The sequence below is a fragment of the Podarcis vaucheri genome, assembly GCF_965113315.1.
Source record: "Podarcis vaucheri genome assembly, chromosome: 3".
In the NCBI taxonomy this organism is placed as follows: Eukaryota; Metazoa; Chordata; class Lepidosauria; order Squamata; family Lacertidae; genus Podarcis; species Podarcis vaucheri.
This window is the reverse complement of record NC_138761.1, coordinates 33,996,254-34,020,766: the sequence shown is the minus strand read 5'-3', so window position 1 is coordinate 34,020,766 and position 24,513 is coordinate 33,996,254. Positions and strand designations below refer to the sequence as shown.

The following is a 24,513-nucleotide window of genomic DNA, read 5'->3' as shown; positions in this document are numbered from 1 at the left end:
TATGAATATTAAGTGTAATACTATGTCATACCACATTTGCCAAGAAGATGTAGGCAAATGTAGGCAGGTAAAGGAGGGGGGTGACTGTGTCGAGCCAAGGAAACAGCCGCTGGAATGCTGCAAAAATAACACTTCCCATGGTAAAAAGGTCTGGGGATGAATGCAGGAAATAATAAAGCATGGGTGTGGGGTGTCCTTTTTTAAATGTTGTTAAACCAGAAATAAACTCTTACTTGTCAGATTGCACACAGGTTAAGAAACAGTCACCAGAGATAGTTCAGTCGGAAAAGCATGAGACTCTTAATCTAAGGATTGTGGATTTGAGTCCTACATTGGTCAAAAGATTCCCGAATCACAGGTGGTTAGACCAGATGGTCCTCATGGTCCCTTCCAACTCTACAATTCCATGGTTCTATGGTCACCCAGCTCCAGTGGTGGTTCCTTGGGGGTGGGAGTCCAAGGGTGTCCTTTCAGCACCCCCAGCAGCATTGCACTCCTCAGAACAGGGGTGTGGGGACACAGCAACAGGGGAGCTCTAGCTTGGTGACAGTGGTCCTGCAGGGCCACAGCCCCAGAGCATCCCTGGCCTCACTGCCGTTGCATCACCCATGCCCATTCATTAGCCACTGTTACCCAAGTCTCTGTGCATGCAGGCAGCCATAGAGATTGTTGCTGGTGTAGTATCAGCATTAATCCATCCTGGATCAATTCATGACACCAGCACCATGTCGCATGTTAAGATGGGACAATGGGGCCAGAGTTGTGTCCCATCCAAAGTATTTGGACAGTCCAATTGGAAGTTAAGCACGTGTTTAAAAGTCAAAATGTTTTCCTGGATTATGCCCTCATTTTCCAGTATTGTGGCTCATTGAATCAGGCTACTAAGGCTTTCATTTTTTTTAACATGTAATGTTGAAATGCTGTCTAAATGAAGGGAGTTATTAATACACCTGACCTAGTTTCACCGACTTAATTTCCATTTTCATCTGTTGGCAGGTATAGTAGATAGGTTAATTATCTTCCCACTGAGTTGATGGAAATGGTAGTTGAGATTTCAGAATGTTGACATGGGGAGTCTTGGCATTCGTATCTATGGCATTGTGCTGCCTTACCTTCTCTGCAGATTACAAAATGAGGTACAGGAGAGCATATGGGGAGCCTGCTGAATCAGGCCACTGGACCATCTAGTCCAACATCCTGTTCGCACAGTGGTCCGCCAGATATCCTTAGGAAGCTTACATGCAGGTCTTGAGCACAACAGCACTCTGTCTACCTGCAACTGATATCCAGATGCCCACTGCCTCTGAGAGTGGAGGTAGAACAAAGTACCAAAAGTACCCAAAGTCCTTTAGCTTTTTTGTGAAGCAGATACTTGCTTTGTTATACAGTGGTACCTCAGGTTACATACGCTTCAGGTTACATATGCTTCAGGTTACAGACTCCACTAACCCAGAAATAGTACCTTGGGTTAAGAACTTTGATTTAGATTTAGATTTAGATTTAGATAAATTTATTGTCATTGTCCGTATATACACAGTATACACAACAACGAAAATCAAACACCCACCCAAAGACCGGGTACACATATACATTTGCACGTATCTCCGAACTCTCATCCTATTTAGACATAATCTATAAAACATAACATAATCCAGAATATAGCATGACCTATTAAAGGCATAACATAACCTAAAACCTATCTCATTCCTTCCACTCCCTACTTACTAAACCTTGCAACTGGCCCTGAGATCATTATTTAGTGCAATCAGAGCTCTTGGATAGAAACTATTCAAAAGGCGTGTGGTTCGTGTTTTCATTGTCCTATATCTTCTGCCCGAAGGCAATAGTTCAAAGAAGTTGTGAGCAGGGTGGGTGGGATCTCTCAGAATATTATGTGACTTCTTCAAGATGCGAGACGTGAAGATCTCATCCAGGGTTGGTAGTCGGAGCCCAATAACGTTCTGGGCAATTTTAATTGTTCGCTGTAAAGCTTTTTTATCCGTTTCAGAGCTGCTCCCATACCACGATAATATACTATAGGTTAAGACACTCTCGACGGTACTATGATAATAGGACAGGAGTAGGTGCTGGGATAGATTCAGTCCCCTGAGCATTCTCAGGAAATACAACCTCCCCTGCACCTTCCTCACAACCATATTAATATTTGCAGTCCATGAGAGGTCCTCCGAGATATAAATGCCCAGGTATTTAAAACTACCAACCCTCTCCACTTCCTCGCCATTTATGTGCAATGGTAACAATACACTTTTCTTTCTCCTAAAGTCAATTATGAGTTCTTTGGTTTTTTTGGTGTTAAGCATAAGATTATTTTCTTTACACCATTGAATTAACCCCTGTACTTCTTTCCTATAAGCAGTCTCATCGTTCTCACTGATGAGCCCCACCACTGTTGTATCATCCGCAAATTTGATGATTGTGTTGGACTTATACAGTGGGGTGCAATCAAATGTGTACAGAGAATAGAGAAAGGGACTTAGCACACATCCCTGAGGGGCTCCTGTGCTTAATACTAGAGTAGAAGAATAGTAAGGTCCCATTCTCACTGTCTGCGGCCTATCAGTCAGGAAATTCCTTACCCACAGACAGATCTTCTGATGTATACCCAAGTTGGTCATTTTAAGAAATAACCTGTCTGGCAGAATTGTATTGAAGGCAGAACTGTAGTCCACAAACAACAGCCTTGCGTAGGTTCCCTGTCGTTCTAGATGACTCAATACAGTATGGACGGCGATGGAAATAGCATCATCAGTAGATCTGTTTCTTCTGTATGCAAACTGGAACGGGTCTTCAGGATGAGAACAGAAATTGCACGACAGCAGCGTAGCAGCAACAGGAGGCCCCATTAGCCAAAGTGGTACCTCAGATTAAGAACAGTTTCAGGTTAAGAATGGACCTCCGGAGCATATTAAGTTCTTAACCCGAGGTACCACTGTAGTAGTTTTTGGTGTATGTGACTGGTGCCACAATCCCCCCTCCCCCCTCCCGGTAGTTTATGCATATCACCTGGGGTCTGCAGACCATCAGTTGGGAAACAGTGCTGTAGGCAGTGGCGGAGCTTCATGCTCCTGCACTGGGGCGCGGAGAGCAGGCAGGGGCAGGACTGGCATGCGTCCTGGGGGTGTGGCGCGCCGCTTGCAGGGGTGGGGCGCCCAGTGTGGGGGGGGGAGCCGCGTTGGCACCCTGCCGTGATCGTGCTGCCAGGGCCGGTGCGCTCCCCCCGCACTCCTCTTCCTTCGTCAGTGGCTGTGGGCACTGCACATTTAGAAAATAATCCAGTGCATGCTGAACTGTTCTGTGCACTGGATTTTCCTGTGCTAAAACCCTGCATTCATAAATCACCACCGCCACCACTCCCCAAAATTAAGATACATGCATAAGTGATTTCAGGATTGCATCCTTATTAAGCAAGGTTGTTTTGTTTTTTTTTTACTTTGGTCATAAAGCTATATTCCAGCTAGGAAGACAGAATAAGCAAATCAGCTCTGTCCACTTATTATCAGTCACCTGAACCTTTCAGAGACATGACTAGTCCATGATGAAAGGCTTCAGTTCCATCAGTGCTCAATTTTCTCACACATCCTTTTTGCTTAAAAAAAAAAAGTCAGACAGAAAAAAGGAAATGCACAAATAACCAGAATGTTGAGGGAAATGAGACATCATCCTTTTCCCAGCATCTGGTTGCACATGAACAGAATAACAAGAGTTCCCAGGATTTGCTGATTTGACAGAAGTTGCATCCCCGTTAAAAAGAGACTTTTACCATTTGAGTGAAATAAGAAAAAACTGAGGTAGGAGATTTTCTGTGACAGGACCACAGATATGGAACTCCGTCCCATTCTGAAGCACGATTGCTGCCATCTTTGTCCACCTTTTGACAGGCGGTATTCAACTAACACCAGTGGCGTTGTCAGCACCCGGGGCAAGGCAAGTAATTTGCACCCCCTAACCCGTGGATTTGCACCCCCTAACCCTATCCCCCAGATGTTGCGCCCGGTGCAGCCGCCCCCCCCTGCACCCCCCATGCTACGCCACTGACTAACACATCCCACTGGCACAAGGACTTGCCCCAATGACCTCCACAAATCTGCTCCTGAGGGTTAGGGAAACCCCTAGAAAAACTGGAACACGAGGCCAGGGAACATTCTGTTGTGCAAGCAGGAATCCTTGCACTGATGGACCGTTAATGGAGTTCGATGCAATTCAGTGCCAATTCAAACAACGTTTACTCTCCCAGGCTTTTAGAGTGGACTGGTCGAATATATTCTATGGGATGTAGCTGCTATAATGTTGCTGAGGAAAGTTTTGGTGCTGATTGATATAATTTTGTCAGGGAAGGTATTGATAACTGTTGCAGCCTGCTGTTCTATATGGTGTCCTCCTGGGTAAATTGTGACATTTTAACTTTTGTTATAGTTTTCTTTAAAAACTGTTGTTACCTGCCTATGTTCACAAGCGTGAGGAGGGGAAAGATATCACTTATAAATCAAATAAATGAATAAACGAATAAGCAAACAAAAAGCAAACATTATTAAAAGAGGAGTGATTTAGGTGATTCCCAACTGTGTACAAGATGTAAGTGATGTCAGATTATTCATGGAAGATGTTTCATAGCTTCCAGGGTATTTCAATACCAGGGGTGTTTCAAATAGTCGACAAAATGGAGAATTGATTTATAAAGTAGTCTACTTTGAAGAGAAAGCAATAAAACAAAAACAAATATTCTAATTGGGAAAGATCAAGAATAATTAGCTCCCTTGACATCTGGGTTTTTTCTTTCCTCCCTGGAATTCTTTGGCATTTTAAAAATGTGTCCAAAAAGCGAATCCTTATTATACTGCATACTGAAATGTATTAATGATTATGGAGAATTGCAAAATTGAAAACTTGCTAATAGTGCAATCCATGTGCCGTGGAACCTTGGTTTTCGAACATAATCCGTTCCGGAAGTCCGTTTGACTTCCAAAACATTCTAAAACCAAGGATCAAAGGGCTGTCAGCAAGTTCAATGGGGGAAATTGAGAAACGCATTTGAAAACAGAAGAATTCACTTTCGGGGTTTTGGCATTTGGCTTCCAAAACATTCGGCAACTGAGACGTTTGAAAACCAAGGTTTGACTGTATAGTTACTCTGATATAATGCTTACTGAATTCAAATGAGCTTATTCCAAAGTAAATGTTCATAGGATTACAGGCTAATGGAGCAATCCTATGCATGTTCACATTTTCCTGAAAGCAAAGTATGCATAGAATGATAGCCTAATGCTACAACCCTACCCACACTTTCCAAAGAGTAAGCCCCACTGAGCAGTTGGATTTAGGCATAGGATTGCATATTTGGGCTTGCTTTACCTTCTGCCCGTCTCTTTCCAGGCACAGGTCCATACTTTAAAGCTCCATGTCTGAGCAGAAGATGGAAGGGCTCACAGCACTGGCACTCCAACAGATCCTGATGCTCCATTAGGTTTCTGTAGGGACACTCAGGTGCTTCAGAACTTCCAAGAAAACCTACAGCTCTGACCCTTGGCTCTGAATGACTCAATCTGAATTCAAAACTGCTGACCAGGTAGATGACTAAAGGATGAGTCATCTTCCCACCTTTCTGGCCCATTCACAATAGTTATCCGATAACCATAACATAACCATCAGTGAACACAGGGACATGCCCAGGCAAGATCTGGGCACACATAAACCAGCCTTCCACAACCTGTCAGATTTTTTGAATACAACTCCCAGCATTCCAAGCCATTGGTCATGCTGATTGCGGCTGATGGGAGTTGGAGTTCAATAAACGTTTGGAGGGTACCACATTGAGAAAGGCTGCTATCGACTCACAGGGCGGCTGGGGTAGGAGTGAGACTCTTTGGGAGATCATCCAGACCCACCCCCAAATGCATGACAATGCAATACAGAAATATAGAACATGGAAAAAATGGTGAGGGGAAAACAACAGCATTGTCCCTTGCTTTTCTGGCCGGAAAGCAAAACAACCAGCCTGGCCAACTTGGCCGTTTTCTGATGACCCTAGAAGTACCCATGCATGGCGTTTGGAAAACATTAATACAAAGAAAATAGGGTTTTTAAAATGAAGAAGAAGAAGGAAAATAAATAAATCCAAGAATCCTTATTTGACCAGCTCTAAATTCCTCTCTCTGCTGAGGGCCAGAGCATGTCCCTTGTATTACTTAACTCCACTTAAGGGCTTAAGTGGTTTAAGAGGTTTGTAGGCCTCGTGCTAGCCTTCTGGACGCAGAGAAATATCAGCCCATAAACCTTTGCACTGTGTCTGGCAACTCAGAAATCTTTCATTAATGATGAAAAAATGGTTAGTGTGCTATAGGGCCTGATAATATCAGACTGAAGCTGTGGTGCAATACAATGACATGTTGAGGAAGGCTGGGGAATTAAATCAGGGAGGAGGGGGGGGAGATTTACATTACTGTTTTCCCAGAGTTAATCAGCTTTTCTGTTGAAGTCTGGCTTCGGTTTGCTGGACAGACATCTCCCTGGTTTCCTGCTGTAGTCAACAGAAACTATAGAGCTCTTACTTATAAAATGCCTGGAGGAAACTCAAGAGGAAAGAAAGCAATTGTTCCATTTAAGATTGCTTAAATGCCTACGGGGAACTCCTCCCTGTTTGAATAGGGCACTGCACTCCCTTGACTTTTATGGTACATAAACATGATGTGGAGATTTCATTTCAAAAAGGAGACTGGATTAAAGCTATTTCTTTGATTAGCATTCATTTCATTTCCCCCCAGTTTTTATGGAAACGCCAGCTGTGGTAGCTTCCCCAAACACTCAGACCATAACATGGGTGACAACACCTGCTGTGTGTTTAATCCCGAGCGATCCAGTAAGTCTTGTTCTTGTAGGTTGCCCAAGTGTTGAGGAAGAGAGGCATGTTGCACCATGTTTAGTCATAGAGCCCAGCATCCATATTCTAGAAAGCTTCTGCCTCTGCTGCAAGCAATCGCAAAATATAAGGAAGTTCCTTCTCTCTCACACAGGTGCACTTTTCGAACCCATCTGGTGCTCCGAGACTGGGTAATTATTGGGGTTTGCACATAAGGAGGGAGCAGCAGGGGCATGCTCTCGGCAGCAAGCAGCTATCTTCATGGGGACAGGGCAGGGTGAGACACAGGAGAGGTCAAGGGAGCTGTAGATTGGCAGCAATGATGGCCTGCACTTCCGTGCACACTTGCAAGATGCAGACACCAATACAGTGCTCCCAGGACCTCACTGCTGTCTCACACTGCCCCATCCACAGTTTCAGTGAATGCAATGGTGCCAGAAAAGTGCCTCTTATGCACTCCTGCTAGGCTCTGCTGTATCTCTTCTTTTATGCAAGGAAATGCCGTGCCTTCCCAGAATCCTCTAGGCTCTGGTGTGCATGGCTGATGAGCAGGACCAGGGACTGGAATAATCTGTGCTTGGTGTAACCTGTGAATAAAGTTCACCCTCCCTGCTGCTCCTACAGTATAGTCACCTCAGGGACCAGGAAAGGTCCAGGTTGGCATTGTCTAGGTTGCAGAAGCATAGCTGTCAACTTACAGATTTGAAAATAAGGGACCAGCAGCCTCGAAAATAAGGGATCAGCAGCCAAAATAAGGGATTTTCAGAGCACAGGTATGTTCAGCTTCTGAGCCCCTCCAAGCCAAAGGCAGAAAGCCCAGCCAGCAGCCAAATGAAGCCTCAAGCGGTGGGTCCCACAGCGCAGCAACCCGGCAAAGGATGCAGCAAGGAAAACCGCCGTCACCTTTCCTCTGGGAAGCGCTGAGCAAAGGTGAGTCTGCAGGCAACGCGGCCGATTTGATCGGCACAAGGCATGCAAGCTCCACCCCCCAGTCATTCTTAGAGTCCTTATTGGGTGAGCAACGCAGCCAAGCAACACAGCTGAAGCCTCCCTCCTCCCTGGCTGGCAGAGAGAGAGGGAGAGGAGTTGCTTCCTTTGAAACCCGGGAAATTTAAGGGACATCATCAATAAGGGACAGCAGCGGGACACGGTGCTGGGATAAGGGACTTTCCCGCCAAATAAGGGGCGATTTGCAACTATGTGCAGAAGACAAGGGGCATCTGGTTGGTTCCACGCATACATTGTGTAACAGGAGTCAGTGGAAGCTGTAGTACTCTTGAGCTATAAGACCCTTTATGCGTCTCAGTACAACTTGGCATGACAGAGCACTATTCTAGGCCAAGACAGTTCCTACTGTCTTGTTCCCATCCAAATTAAGTGGTATGTTCAGCTCAGTTGGACCCCAGCATCTGTTGCCAAACTTCCAGTCCCGTCCCGTCCCCCCCCCCCGAATTTGCTGGCAATCCTATGACACGAGGTCGCTGGCTTTTATTTTCCAACAGTCACAGTTAGATGCCCACAGAGTAGGTCTGCGGCAAGAAGAAAGGACTTCTGTCCTACTCGAGCATAAAATGTGAGGATTCAGCTTGAAGCTTATCCCTCCCTCTCCTGGTGTGCCTTTCTCTTTCTCTTGCAGCCTTTTAGAACACTGTAGAGAAAGGTAAAAAGAAATAATACAATGTTATGGGGGTCACGTATCATATTAGTTGAAACTTATTTTAGCATATATACAAATATAGCTGGCAAACTATTTAATAGCATTCAAGAGCCCCAGCCAGCCCGACCAATGATCAGAAGCTGTAGTCCAGCAACATTGCAGGGAAGCACAGATTCCTCATCCAGATCTTGCATACCAGAGCTCTGGATAGTCTGATTATTGATGTACCATAAGTGGTTTCTTTCTTTCTTTCTTTCTTTCTTTCTTTCTTTCTTTCTTTCTTTCTTTCTTTCTTTTCGGTCCAATGAAGCCTTGGCTTGTTCTGTAGGGAAAAGTCTGGTGGTGAAAGAAAACATACAATAACATAGAATAAGAATAAGACTAATTTATTTATACCCCGACAGAATATTAAAAACACAATAAAACATTAGATATTAAAATTCCCCAAACAGGGCTGCCTTCAGATGACTTCTAAAGTCAGATAGTTGTTTATTTCCTTGACATCTGGTAGGAGGGCATTCCACAGGGCGGGCGCCACTACCGAGAAGGCCCTCTGCCTGGTTCCCTGTAACCTCACTTCTCACAGTGAGGGAACCGCCAGAAGGCCCTCAGAGCTGGACCTCAGTGCCCTGGCTGAACGATGGGGATGGAGATGCTCCTTCAGGTATATGGAAATCCAAGATGAAATCAATACAAAGGTGAATGAGATTTAACTCAAGCAGTGGTTGGTGAGGAAAGCTGCTTCTTTAGCAAAAGTGATGACTGTGTGAGAAGGCTGGGATGGGGGATTTGAAAAGTGCATTGGGCTCCGGCACGACCTCTTATTTCAGAGGAGTGACAGAGGGTCCTTGCTACTTTTAGTCAGAGTTCAGACACTAAGCTCAACATTGGAACCCTCCACAGGAACCTTTACAGAGAGCAACCCATTCCTGCTTAGGGTTCTGCCATATCCTGTAACCAGGTAGCTTAGTTCAGCTGGAATTCTGCACATGCCCCATGACTATATTATTTTTTAATTTTTTTGCTTGATTCATAAGAATATCACAGTGGTGGACTGAGGAAGTGATAACGTGTGAGAGATATACCCAGCTCATGTGAGTTACAGCACCCAACTAATTCCAGAATCCAACACCACATCTAATGTAAACAGCACCCTTAATTCAGCAAACAATTCCCACTGGGAATGAATTATTATCAGCCGGGATGCATTACTTACTGTTATGAAATCAAATAATGCTTTTACCTTTCTTGTGAAGTCCAAGCCCTTTGAGCAAGGCAAGGAACTATTGCTAACAGAATGTGCTCATCAAGACAAGGACATCCTGTTTGCATTTCTTTAAGAACTTCCAGTATCACCCTCTATCTCCTCTGCCAACTGAACCTCCCCTTAATATTGCTGCAGGTGAGGCAGTGTGTTGAGTCACTTCTGGCCAGTCTGTGTTTACAATACAGCATGGAGCAAGGCATCAGCCATTCTCAACTCTTTGCATATTGCATACTGCAGACACTTTCCAAGTTCTGCCCAGTTAGATGTCTAGTGCAGTCAGAAGGCAGGAAGTTGAGGTTCTTGTAATTTTCAAATGCCCCTTAAGAGATGTCCTGTCTGGAGGCAGTGGTGTAGCATTGGAGGTGGGGAACACAGGAGCAGTTGCCCCCCAGGCGCAGAATTGTTAGGGTCACAAAATGTCAACACCTGGTACTGCCTCAATACAGTTGCATGCTTCAGTCACTGGATTCCATTGAAGAAGAGTCTGGATTTGATATCCCGCTTTATCACTACCCGAAGAAGTCTCAAAGCGGCTAACATTCTCCTTTCCCTTCCTCCCCCACAACAAACACTCTGTGAGGTGAGTGGGGCTGAGAGACTTCAGAGAAGTATGACTGGCCCAAGGTCACCCAGCAGCTGCATGTGGAGGAGCAGGGAAGTGAACCCGGTTCACCAGATTACGAGTCTACCACTCTTTACCACTACACCACACTGGCTCTCCAATTGAGAATGAGAGAGGGAGAAAGAAAGAAAGAGAGACTGAAGACATCTGAGCCAAGTGTCACCACGAATGTGGACTCATTGTCCAGGGTGTATGTCCTGATTAGTACTGACTCACACTAAGAGGCCGGATAATTCTGCTGCCTCTGTACATAATAAGTGGTTGAACGCTCCTTTCACACCTGCCCCAAACTCACAACAAAATTACATACCTGCAGCTTCAGGAAACAAGGCCAAAGCTGTGAATCATTGCAGAGAGGCAATGGGGAGCCTCTTTTGAGGGCTTGCACTCTGGAATCCCAGGAACTTTTCCTCATTTCACTTAACTTATTCCTCAAAGCACACTAGCAGTACTCTCTTGGCATTCTGCTTAGGAATGGCTGCCTTCGATTATTTAAATGAATTATAGCAAAGACGTCAGCTTAATGGCAGTCTGTCATTTGGCTGGAGTTTTCTTTGTGACAGGCTCTTTCCACATGTATCACCACCCAGATGTTGGATTGTGGTAGCTTCTGACTTATTACTGACCTAGACCAGACTCAAACCCACACGTGGAGATAAAAGGTTTCATTTTCCGTCGTCTAAGCCAGCCCTTGGTACTCTCACGGCTCCCCGTTTCCTAGTGTTGCTAAAAACAGCCATCAGGATTTTTTAGCTAATCTAATAAATGCACAAGGAAAAGTGCAAAGAAAGAGCAGGAATTAGTATTCAAATTACATGTTACATCTTGGCTTCTGTCGACAACTTGGGCGAGGATTATGAGATTAGTTGGAGGGTAAGGGAGAAAACAGAACTCCTGCATCTAATCTTGACTATGAAAATAGTCATAGCAGCAGCTATGAACAAAATGGAAAAAGTAAATATGATCCATTAAGCAGAGGGATGGAAAATGTCCTCAAAGAAAACGTTGAGGAACTGTATTAGATTCCTTGCAGGTTTCAATAAGCAGAGCCAAATCTCACTCCCCGCTCCACCTTTTTCATTTTGTTTTTTGGAAAATTTCCTTGGCATCTGGCTCCTCATCAAACTTGGAACAATGAGGATGTTAGGAAGACTGTGGTTTGGAATATGCAGACATTTAATCATACATTGATTTATAATAACAGCAAACTGCTCTCTCTGTCTGATGTTGCCAGGGTGCTCGGTATTTGAACCAAAAAACTTGCGGCGTGAGGATGGGACCTAGCCTAGGGAGCTGCCATGAACAAAGTGGTTCTCAAACCTCAGCGCTCTCTTCAGGCACAAACGTGTATACAAAGTATACAACATCAGCCTCTGTGTCTCACATGCGGTATGAAGCCTCCGGATTAGCTAGGCTCAGGGCCGGCCCTACCAATAGGCAGAGTGAAATGGCTGCCTCAGACAGCCAGTGCTGGTGGGTGGGGAGCAGCAGCAAGGTAGTGGAAGACAGAGCAATGTATGCCACATGGCCCGCCCTGCGACCCCTGACCTAGGCTGCTGCCCTCAAGAACAGCGGAAGAGGCTGCCAATCACCAGTGTTACAGTGAGGATCATTTGGCTGGCTTCTGCATGTAGAATAGAGAGTACACCATACAGTGGTACATCGGGTTAAGAACTTAATTCGTTCTGGAGGTCTGTTCTTAACCTGAAACTGTTCTTAACCTGAAGTACCACTTTAGCTATTGAGGCCTCCTGCTGCTGCCATGCTGCCGAAGCACGATTTCTGTTCTCATCCTGAAGCAAAGTTCTTAACCCGAGGTACTATTTCTGGGTTAGCGGAGTCTGTAACCTGAAGCGTATGTAACCTGAGGTATCACTGTATTTACCTTCATGTCAAGCAACAAAGTGTCTTAGGTCAGCTGCTATTGGAAGCATTTTACTGGCTGCCAATTAGCTGCTAGGCTATGTTCAAGGTGCTGGTTTGGGTTTAGCCTGGGACTAGCATACCTGAACATTTGGCGTACCCATTATATACTGAATTGGTAACCTGTGGGTGAGGACCTCCTGCAGATAACACCTTATCACAAGGTCTATTGTATACAATGGATGAATCACTGCTGTGGCTCCTACCCTTTGGAATTCCCTCTTTTTGCATGTTAGACAGGCATCACCTTTGCTGTCTTTTCAGTGCCTCCTAAGTTGAAGCCTTTTAAGTTTAAATCTTTTCCAGTCTGCATCTGTACAGAATTTATTTTAAAAAATTAAAATAAGTTTTTATTGTTTTATCACCTGATGTTTGCTATCCTGGTCTCCTTTAAGAGGAAGGATGGTATCTAAATTTAGTATATAATATCTACATTAAACACTCCTACTAACATGAATGGAAAACAATGGCCTATCCCAATGGTAACCAAACTGTTCTAGGGAACTCTAAGATTCACCAGGTGTTTCTCAGAGAGAAAATCCGTAAAAGCAGAAAAACCTCCCTGCTCAGTCACCACTCCTGATCTTCTTGTGCAATGCACCGCTCTGGGGCAGCGCTGGGTGTGTTCTAAGGCACACTCCCAGTTTGCAAGGAAGCAATGATGAGGCAGAAAAGCCCTGGCAGATCAACTTCATAAGCAGTCTGTGCTTTCTAGAAAATGCCCTAGAATTCTTTGCAGTGCACAGGGGTTCTTCAGCATGCAAGTGGATGTAGAGAGGATTCTCTGGCCTTGAAAAGTCTGAGGGCCACTAGCCTATCCTAAGCCTATCCTAAGCCTAAGTTTTACAGTTGGTAAACAGTGAATTGAACAGCCATGGCTGAAAGGAAACAGTGCAAGAAGATTGAGATTGAATCCTGACAAGACAGAAGTACTGTTTCTGGGGGACAGGAGGCGGGCAGGTGTGGGGGATTCCCTGGTCCTGAATGGGGTAACCGTGCCCCTGAAGGACCAGGTGCGCAGCCTGGGAGTCATTTTGGACTCACAGCTGTCCATGGAGGCACAGGTTAAATCCGTGTCCAGGGCAGCTGTATACCAGCTCCATCTGGTACGTAGGCTGAGACCCTATCTGCCTGCGGACTGTCTCGCCAGAGTGGTGCATGCTCTGGTTATCTCCCGCTTGGACTACTGCAATGCACTCTACGTGGGGCTACCTTTGAAGGTGACCCGGAAACTACAACTAATCCAGAATGCAGCAGCCAGACTGGTGACTGGGAACGGCCGCCGAGACCATATAACACCGGTCTTGAAAGACCTACATTGGCTCCCAGTACGTTTCCGAGCACAATTCAAAGTGTTGGTGCTGACCTTTAAAGCCCTAAACGGCCTTGGTCCAGTATACCTGAAGGAGCGTCTCCACCTCCATCGTTCTACCCGGACACTGAGGTCCAGCACCGAGGGCCTTCTGGCGGTTCCCTCACTGCGAGAAGCCAAGTTACAGGGAACCAGGCAGAGGGCCTTCTCGGTAGTGGCGCCCTCCCTGTGGAACGCCCTCCCACCAGATGTCAAAGAGAACAACAACTACCAGACTTTTAGAAGACATCTGAAGGCAGCCCTGTTTAGGGAAGCTTTTAATGTTTGATGTATCATAGTATTTTAATATTCTTTTGGAAGCCGCCCAGAGTGGCTGGGGAAACCCAGCCAGATGGGCGGGGTATAAATAATAAATTATTATTATTATTATTATTATTATTATTATTATTATTATTATTATTATTATTATTATTATTATTATTTCTCCTTGCCTCTGTGCTTCCCCTCCCTTATTCCCTAAGGGTTCTCACGCAGGTGCTTTCTAAAGGCACTTTTCTGTATGACTGCTTGGTATTAGATTCTAGACTAGGGAAAATGGAGGTGGCCCTAGAGACAGTACTTGCTCCTCTAGGTAAAGGTAAAGGGACCCCTGACCATTAGGTCCAGTCATGACTGACTCTGGGGTTGCGGCACTCATCTCGCTTTATTGGCCAAGGGAGCCAGTGTACAGCTTCTGGGTCATGTGGCCAGCATGACTAAGCCGCTTCTGGCAAACCAGAGCAGTGCACAGAAACGCCGTGTACCTTCCCGCCGGAGCGGTACCTATTTATCTACTTGCACTTTGACTTGCTCCTATCCTGGCTGCATATTGCAGGACTCTGCATCCCCGACCCCAGTTGTCAAGATGCGTTCATGTCTTGTCTTCTATGTGCAGAATTGCTGTTTTGGTTACCATGCATCCTGATCCTATACGTGTTTCCTCAAAGCCCACTGAGTTTTCCTCAGCACATACGCTTGTGCCTACATCCTGCTAAATTTTGGTGTTAGGTTTAAAAGGTTCAGGAAATGAATAAGAAGACTAGTGCAATAGGATACTGGTGTGCTTTTAAAAAAATGCAGAGTTGATTAATATATTCTTATTTTTTTTCTTTTTCAGTTGTACAAAATAAAGGAAAGAAAAATAAAAAGAGAAAAAGTGCAATATAAGTTAATACATATATGGTTCTTATACAGTCAAACCTCAGTTGTCGAACGTAATCCGTTCCAGAAGACCGTTCAACTTCCAAAACGTTCAACAACTGAGATGCAGCTTCTGATTGGTTTGCTAGAGCTTCTTGCACTCAAGCGGAAGCCGCGTTGGACGTTCCGAGTTCCGAGCAACATTCGAAAACTGGGGCATTTACTTCCAGGTTTTCAGTGTTCAGGAACCGAAATGTTCAAAAATGGAGCCGTTCAAGAACCAAAGTTTGACTGTATATGCTTATACAAGGTGCTTTTTTCTGGAGAGACGCAGGAGTATGCATACCCCTAAACATTTTGTGAATCTAAGTTTGGCCTCATTTCAATATGAGTAGGAAAATGAGAGCACCCCTAAACATTTTTAGAAAAAAGCACTGCTTATACATATATTATTAATAATAACCTACTATATTCTGTGTAAACACATTCCAAATTTCAATATATTTACCCAAAGTAAGTCTGCATCTACAAGCAATCTGTTCATATGTTGTGAGTGCTGCCATGTCTTCAATCCATTGATTAAAGAGGACCATAATTTTGTTCTTCCAGATCATCAGTACAAGTCTCTTGGCTGCAGAGTTCATAGCTAGCGTCCATTTTCATTTTTCAGTTGTCAGCTTCCATTTAACAGTATATAATTCAGAATAATATTTTCCTCTGAATTCTTAAAGTTTTCCCATATTTATACAGTAAAACACTTTCTCCCAAAACTTAGAGAGAATAGGACAGAGAATGGACCAGTGGTGGAACTGTTCTAGGTGTGGAGGCAGAATTCTCCACTGTCTGTTGTTTTGTTTAAGAGTAGGCATTGTAATGTAACTTAAGTTACTTTATCTGTGTTCCAAAATTTGATTCCATTTTAATCCTGATCTACAGTGATATCTTTGGGTTTCTGTGTTATCCATGTTAGAAATTCTGTTCCTTTGGGAGTAAGCAGAGATTCTGAAGGAATTCATTTCTACTTGGGTCCAGTATTTATCATTACTGTGAATAAATATCACTAAGTGTTAACTCTTGGTCTACATCTGATGACCTTTGTCAATTCGGTGGGTTTAGTGACACCAAATCTTCAAACAAAATTAGTGCCGCTTCAAATGTCTTTGGATTCAGTCTCTTTTCCCATCTTCACACTTACGAGTCAGAGTTGAAAGCAAAAGATGACTCTTCCCCCATGTGGGAAAAGAACACACGTATCTTCCCCCTTCAAACAGAAATATGCTCCCTTTCCTGTCATCTCTGGGGAAAGTCCAAACTCCAACACAAGACAAGAGATTTATCTTGCTTCTGTTGACTACAGTCTACCAGCATGCAAGTTTTCTCTGCTTGTATTAAAATGGAAATATGGAACGTTCAAAATCAATTTCCATATTACCATTTGCCAGACAGCCTCTATGCTCAGTGCTCCTCTTAGCTTTTCTATAATTCTGTGCAAATAGTGAAAAAAAAGTTGCATGGGGCATGGAAGGCACACACATGGCGCAGTATCTCCCTTGCGGAAACAGGGATGGAATCCAAGAATCCAAACTCAGGATCCCACTATTCATCTAAAATAGGATACTTTGATTGAAAACAGATGGCATGTATTTTTCAGCGCAGCACTTTTAACTATATTTAAATTCTCTGCATTAATATGTGCTTATATCATGCCTATCTATGCATACATTGCCATACTATCTGTGCATATGTCCATAAATAGCTATGATACAAGCACATATTCATTTACATATATCATATGATATACAAATGTAATGGATAGACTGACAGATACTTAACTACAGCTGCACAGCTGAGATAGCTATCTACATACATAAACGTGCTATTCTTAACAGATATTTTAAGTCACGCGACGCACCTTTTATCTTCTGTGTTGTACAGAGGATATTTGCATTGTTGGCAAAGCAGTTGATTGATGTGACTTCAGAGTAAAACTTCAGACTTAAAAGAGCTCTACATAAAAAGCTCTAATCTTGGTTTGTCCCAACAAATACATTGTTACCATTTTCCTTTCCTTATTCAGTAACAGTTAATCATGACAGACAAACCAGCAAACATTACTGTTGTTAGCAGAGGTGCCACCTTCTCTGGAGGATCGAGGGACCAATGTACATGACGTCGCACAAAGTCAGAATGTCATGTGCAGGACCCTTTGAACATTGAGGGGGCCTGGCCCCCTAAAAAAAACCCAGCCCCCCCTCAATACTTCAGCCTCTAGGAGCTGACTCCCTTGGTTGCAATTTATATAGGGTTTTTTGCACATTGCTTTCTGATTTTTAGTCTTTTCAACCATGCAATAAACCTGTGAAATAGATGTTTATTCCATTTTTATGCACCAAGGAACTGAGGCTAGGTGATAATGACTTGTCCAAAGCCATTGTTCAAAGAGGGCCAAAATCACTAATCTTTACCCAGGATATAAAATAAATGTGTAATCCCAAGATATGCGGCAATGCAAAGCATGGAAATATAGGCTGTTGGACTTCTAAGTTTATTGCAAAGTTCCCCTCTTCTTCTAGCACAGAAAAAGGCTACACAATTGGTAAGTTAAAAATAGTTTACATACAAACTCCCCAAAGGTCAGGTTCATGTGCTTTTCCATACAGCATTCAGAAAAAGTTACACATGCAGTTAAACTTAGTTTAGTTCCAAAGTGGTGTAAGTTCCTAATTATTTGGTATAGGAACTCAAGAATAGCTTGTAAGAGTTGAACTTCTCAGGTAGACTTAAGCAAGTTGGTTGTATGAGGCTGGTTATCCCATAGTTTATTTACCAGCTGGAATGTCTGGCTGGCAGGGCAGTGGATGAAGTGGCAGCCCTGCTGCTTTGCTAACCTCTGCTGTCAGTGGCACAGTCAATAGTTATTGACTAAAGGCTGCAATCGTAACCCTACTTACCTGGGAGTGAGACCATTTACCGTATTTTTCACCCTATAGGACGCACTTTTTCCCCTCCAAAAATGAAGGGGAAATGTGTGTGTGTCCTATGGGGCGAATGCAGGCTTTCGCTGAAGCCTGGAGAGCGAGAGGGGTCGGTGCGCACTGACCCCTCTCGCTCTCCGGGCTTCAGGAAGCTATCCGCAAGCCTTGGGAGCCCGCGGGAGTTCTTGCGGACAGCAGCCTGCAGCCCGAAACCTGGGGAGCGCAGGTAATTCCGTAGGACATCTCAGTAGACATAGTTAGGATTGTGATGTAAAACGCACATAGTTAATCAACTACAATTACTTTAACTAGAGTTGAGAACAGCCTTGCTTTAGATTACACTGTTGCATTCTAAATGGAGTGAGATCTCATGCTCATGAAGTGGGGAAGCTGGGAAATGGTCTTTAGAAGTAGTAAGTATAGTCAAGAGATTCCGACTATTGCTGTTTATATGACTGGATGCTGAGTCTTACAATAAAATCAGTTGTGATCCAGCTCATGTAAAACAATAAGCTGCAACAACGACAAAAATAAAAATAAATTAGTGGGACCATGTTCTTTGGACTTTCAAGTAAATGTTAATGGGAGATGTGGGATTTGCAAAATAGGGGCTAAATTATATGATTGCCACTGACAATGTCTACTGAAATGAATCTGTTTGAAGATTAGGGCTTAAACAGAGCACCAGTGCTTAATTAATGCATACCATTAGATAAATTTAGAGCATCAACCATTTCTTTCTTACCCTGCACAAATATGCAAAGCTTGACTCAGGGAAAAAATATTTTTAAACCCATACTTGTCTTCCAAGGATTAAGCAGAAACCCTCTGGGAGTAAATCACATTGAGCTCAATGGAACTTGGTTCTGCGTAGACATGTCTCCAATTGTGCTATTAATATCAACTTACCATTCCTCATTTTTAAAATACATCATTCCTCTTTTGTACTATCTTTTCATAAATCCTCCAAAACATTTTAAAGGTTTCATTTTGTTGTTTCATAGCAACATAAATCTTTATAACATTAAAAAAATTTAAACTTTGCAGGAAAGCAAAACTCCACTGGGTGTAGAAATAATCTTCCATGCCAATGTTATCTCCCACAACTTAGATTTGTTAGTTCATTATTTTCTTGGAACTTTTGAAATGGGATGATGCTTTACGATGGGGTGATATTATCATGCAAGACATCTGGAATAAAACACTAAGTTTTATGGGCTTAATATGTGTTGATTTTATTTATACCTTTGTGTACCTTGGCATGACATGCTAGCATAATGGAAATCCATTAGCCCTTTTTATATTTAAGTTGCAGACAATTTCTATTACGAACCCTGCCTTTTCCCCAAACTGCAGCTTTGGCTTTAAAGACAGTCTATTGCCCTGGATGAGAAAATATGGAAAAATGTGTTTCAGCAAGAAGTTGTGAAATTAGAGTAATTGTAAAAGTTCAAGTTGTTTAGAAATGTTGGCCTTTGTTAAGACACCTTTGTCTCCCTGTATATTAAAAAATGATGTTCCCACCATACTACTGTGTTTGCAGGCTGTGTGACTATGCACATGGGAGTAGCCAGGATTTATGTTGGAGGGGACAGGATTTGTATTGGGGGGCAGAACCGAGCTGTCTGTGATGTGATTGGTCAGCTAGTTAAGTATTTTTATTTATTAACTCAAACGGGGGGGGGGGAGCTTCATCTCCCCCTCCCCCCGCCCACATCCATGCATATGCGGCAGACACAGGGGAGGAAGAGATAGCAGGATCTAGAAAGAAATGTAAGGGTGAATGTGGGCAAGTAGGGGAGAAAATACACATACAATAGAAAGAGGACTACCTAAAAATGGAAAGTGCTGGAAGGACCTACAACAAAAGCTTCAGTGTGTGTGATGGAAGTGCCAAATCAGTGTGATGGGGCAGTTACTTTGGCAACCCTGCATTTTGAGTAGTGATCCTCTGCGGGCACTTTGAAAATAAGGGAATAAGGAAAATAAGGTTGTGTGGACGACACCGTGTGAAAACATTAACAGCACAATGCTAAATATGTCTACTCAGAAAGTCCCACTGAATTCAATGGGACTTTCTCCTGGGGAAATGGGTATAATTACACCTTTAATGTAGGGGGATCAAGGCCATCCTAGTTTTTTAAATTCTCCTTTTCAACTGATTCGTTAAAAAAAAGTCAATAGCTGTAGTTCTGAAATAATGAGTGCTCTCCTCACCCAAGTGCCTTTTCCTAAAAAAATAAACTAAGATTTTCCTGTTCGTTTTTAAGTAATAAAAAGGGGGCTATTAAATACTCTGGGACAGAGAGCGCCCCCAACCCGGAAAGGTGCCCTTTTTAAGAGGTGGGAGCATACAATGCAACCTAGGAATGGGGGTTCATAGCCCTAAGGGACTGTGTTTGTATATGTGTGTGTGAGAGAGGGGGGGGGGATGGAAAGGCAGATTGGGGAGATCCCTCCTTTGAGGGATCCATGAGACAAGAAAAAGCAGGGGGCCAGTTTCGCGAGGTGACCAAGAGGCAGCAAGACAATCTCCCAGCTCTGCTTAGCAACCTGGTCCTGCAGCAGCCCGCAGGGCGTTTCCGCGCTTGCCGTCCCCTCCCCTCAGTCCGCCTGTATCCCTGCATTCCGTGCTGCGAGAGAAGCGGCAGCGGCGGCGGCAGCGGCAGTAGCAGCATCATCCCTCCCAGGCTCGGCCATTCCGAAGCCAGCTCGTCTCTCCCTCTCTCTCCCTCCCTTCTATCCCCTCGCTCTCTCTCGTTCCCAACAGCCGCGGCTTGTCCTCTCCGCTGCTGGCTCAGTTGCTGGGGAGCGAGAGAGAAGGGGGGGGGTGAGGGGAAGAGGCCGCCATGTTGGATCCCGAGACTTCAGTAGCGGCGGCGGCGGCGGCAGTTTGTGCGTGAGGGCGTCAGGAGCAGCCGCGGGGCGGGGGAGAAGCGGAGGCCGAGAGGAGGAAAAGGAAACCGGCGGCGGAGGCGGCGGGCGGGCAGTTGTGAGGAGGAGGAGGAGGCCGGGAAGCTGCAGCACCAGCGCCGCGTCGCCCTGAGAAGATGCCTTAAACGCGGCACCCGAATTGGGAAAACAGCGGCAGGGTGGAGGGGGGGGGAGAAGCCGGCTGTGTGTGAAGGAGCCCCCCTTAGTCACCCTGTTCCTCCTCCTCCTCCGCCACCCGCAAGACAAAAACAAGCAGCGGCGACATGGAAAGGATTTGCTAGGGATTATTCGCTCAGCCGCCCCTTGGCCGGCATTTCCAGGGAGGGCGAATATTGGCCCCGCCAATGCACCCGCGGGAAGAAGGAGCGGCGGCCTGAGGAAATGAAGGCTTCACCTTTCTTGGTCGGGTAGCCGGAGAGAGGAGCTGGTGCGACGGGAGAGAGAAGAGGGAGCCCGACCCTGAGGGGAAGAAGAAGAAGAAGAAGGCTCCTTTCCCGGGGACTTTTCCTGCCCTTCTGCTGCTGCTCCTCCTCTTCTCCCCACCCCCCGCTCTCTGAAGAATTGCCACTGATGCATTTTCCAAAGGGTGGTGGAGGTGGAGGTGGTGGAGGTGGAAGCCGTGGTGGTGGAGGAGGAGGCGGTGGTGGCGGCGGCGGAGGCGGCAGCAGCAGCAGCGGATATTCTCCAGCGCTAGACCTTCCCAAGCCTGTGCATTTTGTTTTTCGCCGGGGGCCTCCCCTCTCCCCATCTCCAGCGATCTTTCCCTCTGCTGCTCTTTCCTCGAAAAGTGAATCGCCGGTGCAAATTGGATGGGGGTTTTACACTTTAATGATGCAGTAAGGATTCGTTTCGGGATTACGTTGCATGATCTGAATTTTGAATGAAGGAGGAGACCTTTTAAAAAAAGAAAGAATAAAATCGCATCTATATGAGAGAAGAGTGGATTCAGTCTTGGGTTGGGTTTCTTTTTAATATTATTATTTAAATGTATAAAATATATATTTTCTCTTTTTAAATGTATTAAAAGAGATTTTAGGGTAATTATTTTTCTCCAATATCCTGTATATATTGTGTGTGTGTGTGTATGTGTGTGTGGAAACAGCTGACCAAGACAGAGTACTCAGAGTGGGAATTCCTGAGATGCATTGTACCTTCAGCACCATCCCTGAAGAAGCACTGACTTTTCAAAACACTTTTTAGAAACTAAAACATTCTGATGTGTTAGAGTTTTCAAAAATAACCAGTAATAATAATTGAGGAGAGGCCCATTAAGAACTGAAGCAATCATGTCTGGAGAGGTACGCTTGAGACAGTTGGAACAGTTTATTTTGGATGGACCAACTCAGACAAATGGGCAATGCTTTAGTGTGGAAACGCTGCTGGATATACTCATCTGCCTTTATGATGAATGTAATAATTCACCCCTGAGGAGAGAGAAGAATATTCTGGAGTATCTAGAATGGGGTAAGTTTGATCAAACATGACATTCCTGTCCACTTTTAGTATTCTGGTATGATTTATTTTAAGATTGCAAGTGTTTAGAGCTAGAGTTTACAGCTACTAAGTCATTTTGTGTATGTATTTTACAATACAAAACTGGTGAATAACCATTTTACATCAGGAATCTCAGGTGCACGTCTCCTAGGGAGTACTGGTCTTGATGATGGGCCTTTTAAGGCTCTGCATTTGAAGTTTACATCTGTAGAATGAGTGACAGTGGAACACCATATGACTTATTATATATATGTATACGTTTGCTTAGCTAAAAGATAGTGAAATTGTATGTTGCTTACTTGAAATATTTGCAATATCTGCAAAAAATTGGGGAAGTGGGAGTACAAAAGGGTCAGATGTATCCTCAGCTACTGTTGACCTCTGTAAAACACATTGGAAAAATGTAAAGTTGGTAGGTAGGAAAATGCATTTTCTCATTCTAAACACAGTATTGTAATACTTCAGGATTTTTAATGAAAGTCAAATGATAATTGGTGACTGAACAATGCTGGCATCATGACAAGGCTGGTTATTTATTTCCTTCTAAATATACAGTAGTTAGAGCACAAGAGATGAAGTCACATGAGAACAGTTATTGTATGACCTTCAAATGTCAAAGTCATACTGTAGATAAACATGTATTTTTAAAAAATGTTTGACCAAAATAGTACAAGAGGATTGAAACATTTTTAGAAAATTTTTAAACCTGTTTGGTTTAAGCTAGTTATATCAAATAACCAGGATCTTCATAATAAAATCCCTGAAAGAAAGCCATTGTGTGCCCTGCAATCAAAATAAGCATAGCAGGTTGTTCTTTTTTCCTGCATTTTTGGTGTACAGATAGTTAAGGCAGCTTAGGCACTAATAGTCCAAACTTGAACAGTTTATTGTATGGTAAGTCTCATTGATCTCTGTGAGTAAAGGATTGTAGCCTAAGTGTTACTTAACACTGCAGTTTTATACCCACTTACTTGGGAGTAAGCATCATTGAAATAATTAGAATACTAGACATTTCTGTATTGTTTCTGGCACAGTTTAGAACAGTTGCAGCTTGATATTAGGTCATATCCCTGACTAGATGCCTTTAAAAAGAAAACTAGATTGAAATTGTTAACCTGGTTGTATAAATGAAGTTTGGCAGTTTCTCTTATGTAAAATAATTTTTTAAAAGTTGAACCAAACAGGTTTACCGGTAAATCAATAGATTAATATCTGCGTGGAGCAGGATAAACTTAGCGGTGTGAATATGACAGTAAGGCTCCATCACATTGAATGTACATCTTTCAGTATCTCAGTGAGAGCTCTTTGACAAATGAATGTTGTTTCATGATTCTCGAAGTAACTTCAGATTTTTAAATTAGTACTCTCATTAGGAACTTATACTGTACACTGTCAAAAGGTAAAATACTATCATGAAGATTTTAATACTTCTGTACATGTTCCTCTGTAGTCTTTAAATTTACTTTATTCTCACATAAAACTTTTCAACTACAGAAGGAAAATATTCATTTCATTTCAGATACTCTGTTTGAAGTGTATGGTTATATAATTTACAGAGAGAGAGAGAGCAAGCAGGCAAGCAAGTACATATATTAACAAAGAGTATTTGAAGGTAAATTGTAGGATAGTGCAGTTCCTGTAGGGATTATGGGAAGCAGGAAATGTAATGTAGGGAATAAGGGCTACAGCTTTTGCTCTCATGACTTGTCTTCCGCTTTTTTATATTAATTTCTCAGGGACAGTGATTTGGGACAAAAAATATTTGCGGAAACATGCTGAGCATCTGAATTTTCATTGCTTTCACCTAAATTTACAGTTACATTGATGGGTGTGAATAGTATTTGTGAAGGCTGCAGCAGATCACTCATATTTGTAGCAGTTCAGTAGGAAACATCATTTTGAAGTCATTCACATGGGTTTGATTTGGATTTTGTTCAATCTTACTGTGTTTGATCAGGAGGGTGATTATTTTATGTATTTAAAGCATTTTTGCTATTTTGAAGGGACAGTGGCTCCCTTTGGCTTGCATAAGATTACAAGGCATCCCTGCCCACAGACTCACAATCTAAAAGACATAATACAAACGGAAATGAGGGTGGGGAGGGAGGGGAGCAAACTTGGCTGCAAAGTTATTAGGATGTCCAGCTTACGGTAAATGGAAATGGGTCAGAAAGAGCCTGCTGGAACGGATCTTCCAGCAGAGCTGGATTAACATTTCTTCCCATCTTTCTGCTGCAGCCTGATGGAATGGCTGCTGCTAATAGACAGTTGAGGGA

At 43.7% G+C, this 24,513-nt stretch overlaps 1 protein-coding gene across 4 annotated transcripts in view; it reads left to right on the top strand.

Moving 5' to 3' along the window:
- Positions 1 to 20,463: 20,463 nt before the first annotated feature.
- Positions 20,464 to 24,513, top strand: part of CDC42BPA (CDC42 binding protein kinase alpha) — a 157,404-nt gene continuing 153,354 nt past the window's right edge. For 3 of the 4 annotated variants that reach the window (XM_082214791.1, XM_082214790.1, XM_082214789.1), the window contains exon 1: positions 20,465 to 22,207. In XM_082214791.1, coding sequence (XP_082070917.1) covers positions 22,030 to 22,207 — 178 coding nt within the window. In that variant the 5' untranslated portion in view covers positions 20,465 to 22,029. Of the gene's footprint in view, positions 22,208 to 24,513 lie in introns of all 4 variants that reach the window. The other variant, XM_082214792.1, reaches the window with a different exon arrangement.